This window comes from Heterodontus francisci, chromosome 10, assembly GCF_036365525.1.
Source record: "Heterodontus francisci isolate sHetFra1 chromosome 10, sHetFra1.hap1, whole genome shotgun sequence".
Taxonomy (NCBI): domain Eukaryota; kingdom Metazoa; phylum Chordata; class Chondrichthyes; order Heterodontiformes; family Heterodontidae; genus Heterodontus; species Heterodontus francisci.
In genome coordinates this window covers 53,102,898-53,117,350 of record NC_090380.1, presented here as the reverse complement: position 1 = coordinate 53,117,350, position 14,453 = coordinate 53,102,898, and the positions used below count along the sequence as shown (strand labels likewise).

The following is a 14,453-nucleotide window of genomic DNA, read 5'->3' as shown; positions in this document are numbered from 1 at the left end:
TATTTCTATTAGAACCATTCTCTGCTCTACTGAGGATAATCCATTTTTAAGTCCTGATAACTATGCCCTTTCATCGGGTGAATCTGTTTATATCTTCTATTGCTCCAAAAAAACTTCTTAAATGAGGAGCTCCAAACTGCGTATTGTACTCCAAGTGTGTTTCAGCTAATGCCTTGTGCAGATTCATCAATCTTCCTTGCTTTCATATTGCTATTTAATTCATTTTGTTCGCTTACATACCTGCCTTTGAAGATCTGTGTTTCTGCACCCCTAGATCTCTTCCTTGTTGCACCACATTGAGTATTTTAGCCATTAGAGTGTTTTTCTTGATTCTTTTCCCTACCTCCTTCCCCTCCAACCCCCCCCCCCCCCAAAAAAAAAAAATTGGACCAATTTGCATTTATGTGCATTGGACATTTATGAATGTTTAACAAGGCATTGGTGGTTTTTGAATGTCAATTTTTTCATTTGATTAGCATGTGTCCACAGAAAGAGCCCAATTTTCTCTCTCCCAGCAAACAAAAAATACCTATTGCTGGTGCACTGTGGTTAATTTTAAGCTCTAATAACTGACTTTTACACCATACTAGGGAATGTGTAGGAAAGTGCTTTTTTTAATCAAATATTTTCAGTTAAATAGTTTGTTATAGAAAGAACTTGCATTTATATAGCACTTTTCCAACCTCAGGATGTACCAAAGCACTTCACAGCTTTAAATTTTAAATAGTAACGTGGGATATTTTTCACCTGAAAGGGAAGACTGGACCTTGGTTTAACATCTTCTCTAAATGACAGCATCTCTGTTGATGCAGAACACTCTCAGTACTGCACTGAAATGTCAGCCTACATTGTGTCTATGCCTCTGGAGTAGGACTTAAGTCCACAACCTTCCAATTCAGAGGTGAGAGTGCTACCACTAAACCAAGGCTGACACCTAGTGAATATGACACTGCACATGAAAATTTGCTGTGAAACATTATTTCTATTAGATTATGTAGTACCTTAGAAAACTACTTTTGGATGTTAATTTGTCTAAAGATGAATTAAATGTCTGACTAGGAAATAATCCATAAATTAATTTATGATCATGATGTGCTGATCTAATTCTTAGCTCATTTCTTGTGTTCCCTATAGTTATTATAAATTATGTTGCTACAATACTGTTAAATTGTTTTCTTTATAATCTGCACTTTGATGTTATTTGAACTCCGATGTTGGAGTACTGCTTTGTAATCCACTCATTTCTATTCTATGATCTAGTGGAATTCATATCCATGACTTAGTATTTATACTACTTACATTTTTCTTGAGTTGCAAAATCTAACTGTGCTCTTGGACACAATTTGCTTTTGTTTTCTCACTAACTTTTCCGTCAGATTTTCCCTCCCTCCCACTGACTCCTTACTGGTGGCTAGTTATGTAGCCATTGTTTGCCGTTCAGCAACTCATCCAGTTTTTCATGTGTGACTCTTGAGTGTTGGATCAAGGTCCTAACAGCATTATGGATGTGTATTCACCACATGGACTGCAACAGTTCAAGAAGGTGGCCCACCATCATCATCTCAAGTGCTACTAAGGATGAATAATAAATGGTGGCCTTGCCAATGAAGCCCACTGCTCAAAGAATGATTTTTTAAAATCTGATTCAACTTCAATAGTTTCCTTGTGTGCTATTGATATGACAACCAGTATACACCTTGGCCTTGCCAACCTGTGCCTTAACTTACAGGACTTGGATAAGTAGGATGTGTTCCTGTAGGGACAGCGTGCACACTCCTTAGTGGATAAAAGAAAACTCCTATCTCTGGATTTCTCACTAACTTGGTTTGGAGACTCAAACTTTAATGGTCAGTACGTTTTAGAATCCTGGCTGACCAAAACAAACTGTTCGTTCATCATTTAGGATCAGTGTCCTGCAGCATATCAGATTGGAACCATATATCAAAATAATTTATCACAATTAACACCTTGTTGAACAGAAGATGAATGTTTGTTGGGAATCTGCTTAAGCAGGATTGAATCAGGTGATACCGTTGAACAGTAAAAGTCTGACGAGGGCATAAAGCAGCAACTTTAAATGTCCTGAGAGCGCTTCCACAATGTTAAGCACCAGAATAAGCACTTTTGTTTTTAAGTATGCTTGCTGTGTGTACAATGTTCAGATATTACCTTTTTTGCAAAACCGAGCTATTATAATTTTATGATTTGTTTCCAAAGAAAATATTATGTCTCAGAATGTTCGAACGAGCTTTACAAATGGTGCGATTGTTTAATTCTAGTTAAAGAGCTCCTAACCTAATGTATGTTTCCTTTGCGTTTATTCACTACAGCTCTCCTCTTCGGAGGTGACACAAATCCAGCACATCCTAAGCATATTGGAAGTATTGATCCAAACTGCAACGTTGCTGATGTTGTTAAAGGTGAGAAATACCATAAAAGAGGGAAATGTCTCTTACAGACTTGATAATTTGTCAAATCCAGAATTAACTAAAAATTTTCCAAGTGTTAACCAAGAACTTGGTTCAGATGGTTTCGCTGTATAGTTTGTATAAACACTTTGGCCTTGAAATTCAGTGACAATGCTCCTGTTGAACATGTGTAAAACCAGAATCGAAGCATCTAATACGGCGGGTAGTATGCGCAGCCATAAGTGCTCCATTTGCCATATTGGTGTAAGCATCAAAAGAGACGTTCAGGGCCCACGCCTGAAACAGATGTTGGTCTCTTTGCATATGCAAATAAGGGACTGAATGCTTGTTTGATGCCCCTTTACCAAATTAGTTTGTCCTGAACAATGCTGCCACCACCCATTATACATGCTTTTATCACCTCCAGATTCAACAAATTCCATAAGCTTCAGCTCATCCAAAACTCTGCTCCCTGTGTTCTGTCCTGCACCAGCTCCCTTTCCCTTACGGTCCCAATACTTGCTGACCTACTTTGGTTCCTGGTCCAAACAGTTCCTGGGTTAGTAAGGGTGGGTTAGTAAATTTGCGGATGACCCAAAGGTCGGTGGAGTTGTGGATAGTGTCGAAGGGTGTTGTAGGGTACAGAGGGACATAGATAGGCTGCAGAGCTGGGCTGAAAGATGGCAAATGGAGTTTAATGCGGAGAAGTGTGAGGTGATTCACTTTGGAAGGAGTAACAGCAATGCAGAGTACTGGGCTAATGCTACCCAGGTTAATAGGGCTGTTAAGAAGGCATATGGTGTGTTAGCTTTTATTAGTAGGGGGATTGAGTTTCGGAGCCACGAGGTCATGATGCAGCTGTACAAAACTCTGGTGAGGCCGCACCTTGAGTATTGCGTGCAGTTCTGGTCACCGCATTATAGGAAGGATGTGGAAGCTTTGGAAAGGGTGCAGAGGAGATTTACTAGGATGTTGCCTGGTATGGAGGGAAGGTCTTACGAGGAAAGGCTGAGGGACTTGGGGTTGTTTTCGTTAGAGAGAAGGAGGAGGAGAGGTGACTTAATAGAGACATACAAGATAATCAGAGGGTTAGATAGGGTGGATAGTGAGAGTCTTTTTCCTCGGATGATGATGGCAAACACGAGGGGACATAGCTTTAAGTTGAGGGGTGAAAGATATAGGACAGATGTCAGAGGTAGTTTCTTTACGCAGAGAGTAGTAGGGGCGTGGAACGCCCTGCCTGCAACAGTAGTAGACTCGCCAACTTTAAGGGCATTTAAGTGGTCATTGGATAGACATATGGATGAAAATGGAATAGTGTAGGTCAGATGGTCGGCGCAACATCGAGGGCCGAAGGGCCTGTACTGCGCTGTAATGTTCTAATTCTAATTCTGAAAAACAGAATCTCCAGTTTAAAATTCTCATCCCTGTGTTTAAATACTCTTATGGCTTTGGCTGCTATCTCTTAACTTCTTCCAACTGTACCATTTCTACCTCCAACTCTCCATTTGGCTGACTGTGGCTTCTTGTGAATTCTTTCCCCTTTGTCCCACCATTGGTGGCTGTCTCTTTAGCTGTTTGGACCCCACGTTCTGACATTCCCACACCTAAATGCCTCAGCCCCTCTAACACTCTATCCCCTTTTGAAAATAATCCTTCAAAAACTACCTCTTGGTCAAGCTTTTGGCCACCTGCCAGCGTTTAAAGCTCCCCTGAACACCCAAGCATTTTCTTCTGGCTCATATTCTATTTTTGTCTGATGTATGCCTCTGTGATGCACCTTGGGTTTTTTTTTTAAATGACTAAGTAAAGGTGCTGTATAAATGCAAGATGATACGTGTGCATATGGGCCAAGGATGTCCAAACCTTTCCTTTTTGGGCAAACTTAGCCATCATCAAAGCTACTTCTGCAGAAATTAAGAGACTTCAAAACACTGCACAGAGGATGCTCACTTGGGCAAATACTGAAGCAGCATGGGAGCAGGAGAGGATCTTTTAGCTTTTTACAATGGCTGGGCCAAGGCTGCTGTCATCCGAATTGAAATCTCCCAATTGAAAAGCAGTTTTGCCGGCCCTCAAGCCTGAGATCTTTAATCAGCTTGAGAGGACTTCAGTTGACTTTTTGCAGAAGCACAAATTAAAATAGAGCTAACAAGAACTTTGAGAGTAAGATCGAGAGCTCACAAGCTGCATTTGGCGTTTGGGTTGCATCTTGAATATGTACCCTTACCTAAAGTGTGTACTTTGATTTGGTAAAACCATAGTGTGAAAATAAAATAAAATCTTAAATGTTTTTACCCTTTACAATATGCTTAAGAGGACCTGCAATCCTATTAACAGCATATAGGACTGGACTAAATGTTGCACAGCCAAATTCAATAATTACTCCAGTGTACTTGTCATTTACGGTTCTTGAACTTGTCCAGATAAGAAATAACTGAATGTCATCATAAGCATACTAGTTGCTGAAGTGCTGGAAAAGAAAATACAGCCAAGTAGTTATTATTGCTTGTTCCTTAAGTTGGAGCTACTAGGTTTTTTTTCCCTCTGGGTAACTAACGCTCGCATAACAGTAACACAATCAAAAATGTTGGAAATACTCAGCACGCTAGGCAGCATCTGTCAAAAGATAATCAAGAGTTCATGTTTCAGGTCAATGACCTTTCACCAGAACTACTTTCAAGTCCCCGACCTGAAACATTAACTCTGTTTCTCTCTCTACAGATGCTCCCTGGCCTGCAGAGTATTTCCAGCATTTTCTATTTTTATCTCAAATTTCCATCATCTGCAGTATTTTGCTTTTGCTGTAATATAATCAAGCTGAACACACAGTTCGAGGCTGAACAGATATCCTTGGCTTGCATTTTACCCATGTTTTGTACTGTGTGCTCTTTAATCTATGATTTTCATTTTCTTTAAACAGATGCATATGAAACTGCAAAGATGCTATGTGAACAGTACTACATGGGATCCCCAGAACTGGAGATTGATGAATTTAATGGTAAACGAATCTTCAATTTTTTTTTTGCAAGACTAAAATTAATTTGTAAACAATCAATTGTGGTAATGAAGTTTCAATGTATTCATTGTTTCATGCATAACACTGGCAAAAACCAAGGTTAATTTAATATGAACTTGCACCAACACATCACTAATATCGCCATCTTTCAATGGACCAGTGCTGATCTATTATCTACAGTGCCAGCCAACTGATTATTGGGCTACTTTGGATATGCTAATCGATCCTTGAAAGTGCCAGTTAACCAAATCTTTTTTGCTAACAGTGGTGATAATGATAGCATCTGTAAACCATATGTTCACTAGGTTGATGAGGCTAATTCTATGAGATGCTGAATAACATGCACTGAACAGATACACCTCGAGTGATCTTTTTCTCTCCATTCATTACAACTGTATTGGTCCTGTGGAATTGACTGCTTGAATCTCCAAATTGAGTTTTATTTTCCCCTAAATAAAGGCTGTTTGTAAGCCTTCCTCTGCTTATTGAAATTGCATTCAAAAGAGCTCCTGGGCCCTTCCACAAGATTCACTTTCATGCCTTAATTAAAGGGGTTCAAAGGGGTAAATTTTTCACACAAAGGATAATGGGTATCTGGAATGAGCTGCCTGAGGAGGTGGTGGAGGCAGGAACAGTAGTGACATTTAAGAGGCATCTGGACAGGTACTTGAATGAGCAAGGCATAGAGGGATATGGAATTAATACAGGCAGGTGGGATTTGTATAGATAAGCATTATGGTCGGCATGGACGCAGTGGGCCGAAGGGCCTGTTTCTATGCTGTACGACTCTGACTATTATAAAATCAAAATATATTATGTTTTGCTCATTAATTCAATTGAGTTTGAACAGCTGGTTGTCATCCAATCAGAATTGTAATTATCAGTGTTTAGAGTATTATATAATTGAACAAGCGTGCAAAAGAAAAGCATAACTAATGAATGCACTTATGAATTTATTTTAGCTAAAACACCTGTGAAGCCTATCCAAGTGGTGTACGTACCTTCTCATCTCTTTCACATGTTGTTCGAACTGTTTAAAGTAAGTTGGCAATTTTTGTTGCACTTGCATGATAACTGAAAAAAGTAGCAAAACCAAATTTTGCGCTTGCATTTGTTGAAGGTTAAGGGACTTCCAACGTGGTGCTGTTACCTGGATTAATGCTTGTGAGCACTAACTTGCAAATTTTAATATGATTAGTATTTAGACTTAATAGGACACAGACACTGAAAACTTGGGTATAGTATGATCAGGACGGCGCAGTGGTTAGCACCGCAGCCTCACAGCTGCAGCGACCCGGGTTCAGTTCTGGGTACTGCCTGTGCGGAGTTTGCATGGGTTTTCGCCGGGTGCTCCAGTTTCCTCCCACAGCCAAAGACTTGCAGGTTGATAGGTAAATTGGCCATTATAAATTGCCTCTAGTATAGGTAGGTGGTAAGGGAATTGAGGGAAGGTGGGGATGTGGTAGGAATATGGGATTAATGTAGGGTTAGTATGAATGGGTGGTTGATGGTCGGCACAGACTCGGTGGGCCGAAGGCCCTGTTCCAGTGCTGTATCTCTAAATAAATAAAATAAATGTGCAAAACACTGTCTAGCACGGAAGGAGCCATGATGAAATAAACAATGAAATGGAAAAAGTATGAATTTTTAAAAGCTCAACTGCTAAACAAAATCACAAGAACATGGACACTTATACACAGTCAAAATGAAGTCCGGGCCACATGACCCCCTCTTGTACTGGCAATCTATAAACTTGTCTGCAAAGATGGAGCTTGTTCGCCTCATTTGAAATAACTCTGGGGAGACCCCTTTGAAATTGAAAGGAGCTATTGCATATTAATAACTCTGATTAACATGAATGAACTAACAGAGTATGCTGTAGACCGTTTGGCTCATAGCCAAACCAAGATGAATAAGGTGGTGAAACAGCAACATCATAACAGAATGATTCCCATTCAAATATCAAATGATAGCCATGATTATCATATCTTGATCCATTGTGTGATTACAACAGGGGAGAGGGACATGTGTCTCCTAACAGAAGCTAATGTGAGAGATTTTTACCTTAAAAGGTAGCTCTCTCGGGGGAGAGAGAGGTCGGAGATCAAGCCAACATCACAGTCTGTGAGAAGGATCCAGGCAAGAGAAGAACCCTGCTGACCAAGAACAGCCACCACAGCAGAGACATCACAAAGTGACTTTCAGACTAACCATCTTATTTAGAGATACAGCACTGAAACAGGCCCTTCGGCCCACCGAGTCTGTGCCGACCAACAACCACCCATTTATACTAATCCTACATTAATCCCATATTTCCTACTACATCCCCACCATTCTCCTACCACCTACCTCCACTAGGGGCAATTTACAATGGCCAATTTACCTATCAACCTGCAAGTCTTTGGTTGTGGGAGGAAACCAGAGCACCCGGTGGAAACCCACGCGGTCACAGGGAGAACTTGCAAACTCCGCACAGGCAGTACCCAGAACTGAAACCAGGTCGCTAGAGCTGTGAGGCTGCGGTGCTAACCACTGCACCACTGTGCCGCTCCTCATCTGTGAAGGTAACCATTTACACGCCAGGAGCTTTGGGCTGTATTGCAACCATTACAGCTTTACAATACCTCCGCAAGTTCAAGACTGCGAATAATCAGACCTGCATCTTTTAAACAAAATACTTTTCCTCCTGAAAAGACTCAATAATCTTCTGAAAACCACAAACACTCACTTGGGATTTTAAACTACGTCTTACCCTTTACTCTCTATCTATCCATTATTGTGTATGTGTGGGTGAATGTGTATGTGAGTGCACTTGCTATCATTTCGGGATTTGTTTAAAAATAGTTTTTTTTTTTACCTGCGAGAAAACCTGTCATTTGTCTAATAAAAACAGAAAATGCTGGAAATACTCAGCAGGTCTGGCAGCATCTGTAGAGAGCGAAGCAGAGTTGGTGTTTCAGGTCTGTGACCTTTCATCAGAATTGTCATTTGTCTGTTTATTTGACCTGAAAGACACTCGGGGGCTAAAGGATTATTTTAACAAGACATGATTGTGGTCAGTTGGGAGGTGAACAGTGGGAACCACCCACACCCCTTGCCGCCTGTCCGTAACTGTACACTTTCACTGTGTTTCCTTAACTTTTCACCTGTAGGAACAAGAGTAGGCCATTCAGCCCCTCAAGCCCGTTCTGCCATTCAACAAGATCATGGCTCATCTATACGAACTCCATTCAGCTGTCTTGGCTCGATATCCCTTAGCAAAAATCTATCTCTGGTTTAAAATTATTAATTGAGCTAGCATCTGCTACTTTTTGTGGGGCAGAGCCCCGCATTTTGACCTTGTGCATGAAGTTTTTATACTTTCACGGCATGTGGGCATTGCCAGAAAGGCCAGCGTTTGTTGCCCATGCCTCATTGTTCTTGCGAAGTTGGCAGTCAGGCACCTTATTGAATTTATTATTTATTTGCATTGTATTTCCTAATTTCCCTCCTTCATGGCCTATCTGATTTTAAAGTTATGTCCCTTTATCTTAGACTTTCCCACCAGTGGAAGAAGTTCCTCTCTAGCTATTCTCAATTCCTTTCAAATTCCTAAAAAACGTCAGTCAAATCACCCTTTAACCTTCTATATTCCAGGAAATACAAGCCTAGTTTATGTAATCTCTCCTCATATTTTAACACTTGGAGCCCTGATAAGTTTTTGGTTCAACTGTGCTGAACTCCTTCCAAGGCCAATATATCCTTTCCTCTTAAAACCTCCTCCCTTTTATGTTCTTTCTATCTGATTATTTTTTGTACCTGACCACCTGTACCTGACCTCTATTCCTCTTTGGACCTTCACTGTTCCTACCTTTTCATTTCAAAAATACTCATCTCTTTTTTTTTTTGGGTCGAAAATAAACGACCTCACATTTACCTGTATTGAAATCAGTGTTTCCTCTAAGGCCGGGCAGCAACCCGAGAGCTCCTGCGCAGGCTGTGCACAAGTTGGTCCATTGAAGTTACCCTATGTGCACTTGCACGCAAAAAACTTTCAAGGGGCTGTGTACTTAAATTGCCCGCACACTCCAAAAGAAAAAATTAGAAGGCAGGTTGTTTGAAATCCATCTGCTCGAGTTTTTCCCCACTCAATTGATGGCTGTTTGTTTTGTAATTTATGCTCCTGTCTTGCCCTACTTATTATGGCACCAACCTTTATGTCGTTGGCAAACTTGTGTATGTGCTTCTCTATTGTTATTTAGACAATGGTAAATACAGTGAATAGTTAAGGCCCCAGCAGAGATCCTTGCAGCACACCACTAGTTGCTGCCTTCCAATTGGGGTACATACCCATTACTCCGAAGCCCCTATTCCATGCATGTCAGGGTGCAAATGCAGAGCACGTGCCATTAGTTGGAAAATCTTCCTATTCAAGTCAGCATGGAATTTCACACACACCATTACATCTGGAATTAATTTTACCGTCTTCTGACTCTGCCCTTTTCAAGCACATTTATAGCAGGGATACCAATCTTTATACTGATTTTGAGCAGCTTCCAACCACATATCTGCGCCATTACTAAAATACTATTTCCATCTCCGTTGCACCCAGCTTCACCCCTGCTTCAGCTCATCTGTTGCTGAAACCCTTTGTAACTTCTAGACTTGACTATTCCAGCGCACCTCTGACCAGCCTCCCATGTTCAGCCCTCTGTAGACTGACATAATCCAAAACTCTGCTGCCTGTGTCCTAACTCGCACTAAGTCCCATTCACCAATGTTTCCGCTAAGCTGTGCAAGTGTGCACCTGCGCAGCAGCCTGGAAGGCCTTGTTCCATGATAATACATTTGTGTAACTCCACAAAATTTTTTTTAAAGGAACTGTGCACTGAAACTGGCTGCGCGCATCAACTAAATTTTAAAGGTGTTCACCCACCATCCCTGTGCTTGCAGTTCTACATTGTCTTCTGGTTAAGCAATGGCTCGATTTTAAAAATCTCAGCCTTGTTTTCAAATTTCTCCATGGCTTCGCCTCTCCCTATTTCTCTAATCTCCTCCAGCCCTATAGTCCCCCGTGATATCTGCACCCCTCTAATTCTGGCGTCTTGAGCATCCCCAATTTTAATCACCTCCATCATTGATGGCTGTGCCTTGAGCTACCAAGGACCTAAGCTCTAGAATTCCCTCTCTTAAACCCCTTTGCCTCTGTGACTCGCTTTCTATCTTTAAGACACTGTTTAAAAACTAACTCAATAACCCTGCGCCTCGGTGCCAAATTTTGTTTTATATATCTCCTGCAAAGCACCGTAATGTTTTATTATGTTAACCGCGTTATATAAATGCAAGTTATTACTGTTTCATTTCCACTCTTCTTTAGCCACCAAATTGGTGAACATACTCAGACTACTGCCGTGGGCTAAACCACTCATTCTATGTATCCATTCCAGAGGTTAATTACCCTCTGTGTTAGATATTTCCTGTTGTCTGCCTTAAACTTGTCTGTTACAAACTTAGAGTCTTGTAAATGTTACTTTCTCCTCTTCATTGACAAGTCACTAACATTGAACTTTTGAAGGCAAACCAAGTAAACACCTGATGAGACAAAGCTAGGTATGAATTGTTACATTGCTTTATTTCAAAGCAAGCAAACCTACAGAGCCATATTTATGATCAGGCTTGCTTAATTCAATCAGTACAACTTGTTTTCATGTATTGAATTTGCTATGTTTTCCATCATCTTGCTTGACTTATTTGATTTAATTGATTGTGGTGAATGGTTTGATTTCAAATTAGTTCTCAGGATGTAGATGTCACTTGGTTGGCCAGCACTTAATGCCCATCCCTTAATGCCCTTAACTAAAGTATTTTCTAGCTACCGTCCAGCATTCTCCATTTAAGCCTGGCTTTCAGTTTCCTGAGGGAGTGACCATGTGTCTGTCTTTTCATCTACCCATGTTAACATCTTGAAAGGAGGGCCTACACCATACAACCCTGCCAAGCACTGAAGCAAATTGATTGCTGAGACAGGCCAATAAATTACTTATTTACAGTTTGTGGGAAAATAACTTCACTACTTGGCTTATTAGCATTTTAACAACCTTTCATCTCAGTGCCTATGTTTAACTTGTTTGAACTCGCTTTACTTTCAAACACAACTCTTGAATGTAAATCTGGTCCCCAAAAAGCATTTTTATGGAAAATTAATCACAAAAACCTGGGATGTGATATTGTCCTTTGCGACTTGCTCACCATTTAGATGTGCTGGGAATGCAGGATCAATGTATTTATCTTTAATCATATTGATGTATTGGACTTATATTTGCCACAGAATTCAATGAGAGCTACTGTGGAACTTCATGAAGGGAGAAAAGAAGGTTATCCTCCTATCAAAACTTTGGTCACATTGGGGAAGGAAGATTTGTCTATTAAGGTTGGTACAGCAGTTTTATTACTTTTTGATTTTCCCCAACATATCTAATATTAAGAGTTGTATTTTATTCTACTCATGAATCACGCAAAATAAGTATACTTAACTAAATAGCAATGGCATGTTGGTAGAAAGTACTAAAGGGCTATTTATCTTTATTTAGCGCTGTTTTGAAGACCTGTATAAAAATAGCTTGATAAAAAGTGAGTAAAAGTCTCAATTTCTTTTGCTTATCAAAGCATTGTTATGGTCATATTGATGAACTTGCATACAGTATTTTGCATCTTGGTAGTCAGTTCAGAGTTCAGTGCAGACTTGCTGTTAATGAGCAGTAAGATTTTGAAGCTAGGGGAGATTATGGTTGCAGCAGGGAAATCAGGCTCACCTGTTAGATGGTAATTGAAGTGTTTGTTAATAAAGACTTGCACAAATGATGCAATTTCTGCAATGCAGTACCAGTAGAAGAGATTATCATTGCCCTCAACTTTAATGCTGCAAATGCCTTCCAAGCATCCAAAGGAAACCTCTCCACAGTCAGATACTAGTCTGCTTTTTGTCAGTTTTATGACTTTCTTTACAATGAAATGTGACAGACTGCAAGGTACAGTAAAAGTGAATTAATTTTATTTAATTCTGCAGTGTTAGTTGTGTGCATGTTTAATGTATTTTGCTTGTGCATTTGCCTCTGTGCTATGAACGTTTCAGTGCTGTTTTTGAATGAAAGTTGCTTTTCAACTTCACTAGTTCGAAGAGTAGCACTAGCAGATGGTGCCAGAATCAACTGGTGAACTGTAAGCGTACAAGATGCTCAGTAACTGCAATTTTTGGGACTAACCATTGATGCATCTGCATCAGTGTCATTGCTCTCATGTGCGAGAGTCAGACCTGAAACGTTAACTCTGTTTCTCTCTCCAGAGATGCTGCCTGACTTGCTGAGTGTTTCCAGCATTTATTTTCTTTTTTCAGATTTCTAGCAGTATTTTGCTTTTGTATTGGGGATACACAGTTTTGTGAATTTATCCTGAATGCACATTTTGAATCCACATCAAAAGTTGACCACCTCCTGGAAAAAAAACTATTCTTGACCTTTATAGGTGGAGTACAATTGAACAAAAAAGTTATATTATCTGCAAGAAATGGCCTTAATCATTCTTTAAATTCTCTACCTTCCTTTCATGGTATCCATGGAGGCTGTTGGGGAAGGTGGCTAAATTTGTTTTAGCTTTGTCTTTAATCATTTTTTCTACTGTGTAGATATCTGATAAAGGGGGTGGTGTTCCTCTGCGGAAGATTGACCGTCTATTTAATTATATGTATTCAACTGCTCCTAGTCCCAGCCTGCAACCATCACAGGCTGCTCCTCTGGTAAGTGCCTGTTTATCCACTGGCTACAAGCAGCTGTAGAATTAAAACAGCCCAAGAAAATATACATTTTTAGATTAAAATCTGCACAAAATTAGAGATTAGCATATCTTTTCTACAGCCTATTAACTTCATCCCAAAATTGAATGTAACCATCTTGCAAATAGGACTAAGATAGCAAGTTAATAAGACTGCTTTTTTACATATGCTAAGTTATAGCTGATTATCAAAAAGCTCCAGAGTGTTACTATCTTGCGTTTAAAAATATTTTGAATACCATCTCTGTCATGTTATGGAGCTGACGGAACTGTGGTCAAATAGTTTTTTTCATTATTGTTTGCCCTATATTTACTTGTACATTTGTCCTTCAAATGCCAAAATTTATCCACATCCTTAACACAGAATCTTGAAAAGGAAAGAATATTTAATGGAGAAAGCCAGTGTGGGAAGATTTTTTTTCTGTTCTAAAACACTACAGCCATCTATATTCTCTGCAACTAACAAAGACCTCCTTTCATGTAGGAGATGCATTTTATGGGTAAGTTTTACTCCCACAGAATCACTCCAACTGCATCTTGTTTAGTAGATTAATCTGGAAATTTGTGTTTGGGCCTTTCTTTGGTGCTATTCTGAATGCCACTGAGTTAAGAAAAGTGTTAACTGTTTCATCTCTGGCTCCTCAGATTGACATCTAGGTAGGTACCAAGTGTATATTTCCAGGTTACCTGAAAACTTTTCAATTTGTAGTTTTAATTGCACTGTTTGACATGCCCCCAGGTACAAGTCCTGGCCCAAAGTTGGAAGGGGGAATTTGTAATCAAAGTAACATTTGCTGCAAGCTGGAAGATTTTTACCTATGTAGATAGGGTGCACTTTAACAATTCTTTACTTATAGATTTTTTTATCTAATACAGTTCATCACACTTGGATGAAATCGCAATTATAATTTCATGTATCAACTTTATCACTTTCACTGGCATAAATCTATCCTGTTCTGTTTAATCTTGTAAGTAGAATTGCATTTAATCTGCAGTATGAAACTAAAGCACGAGGATGGCTTTTCATTTTGTACAGCAAGAACCATATAACTTTTAGTTTTTAAATGAGTAAGTAATCATGGACCCGAACCTAATGCAGGTTGTGTAACTAAGTATTGGTTATCTTAATATCATCTGCATCTGGTATATAAGTTGCATACAGTGATGAATTCTGGGTTACCAGTATTTAACTACTCCTTAGATTCTGATGGCTTTTTTTT

General features: G+C 39.7%; 1 protein-coding gene across 1 annotated transcript in view; it reads left to right on the top strand.

Moving 5' to 3' along the window:
* LOC137374448 (pyruvate dehydrogenase (acetyl-transferring) kinase isozyme 3, mitochondrial) overlaps nt 1-14,453 on the top strand; it is a 61,465-nt gene that overhangs the window by 31,847 nt on the left and 15,165 nt on the right. The window contains exons 5-9 of the mRNA XM_068040574.1: nt 2,331-2,420; nt 5,332-5,409; nt 6,390-6,466; nt 11,735-11,836; nt 13,088-13,198. Coding sequence (XP_067896675.1) covers nt 2,331-2,420; nt 5,332-5,409; nt 6,390-6,466; nt 11,735-11,836; nt 13,088-13,198 — 458 coding nt within the window. The remainder of the gene's footprint in view (nt 1-2,330; nt 2,421-5,331; nt 5,410-6,389; nt 6,467-11,734; nt 11,837-13,087; nt 13,199-14,453) is intronic.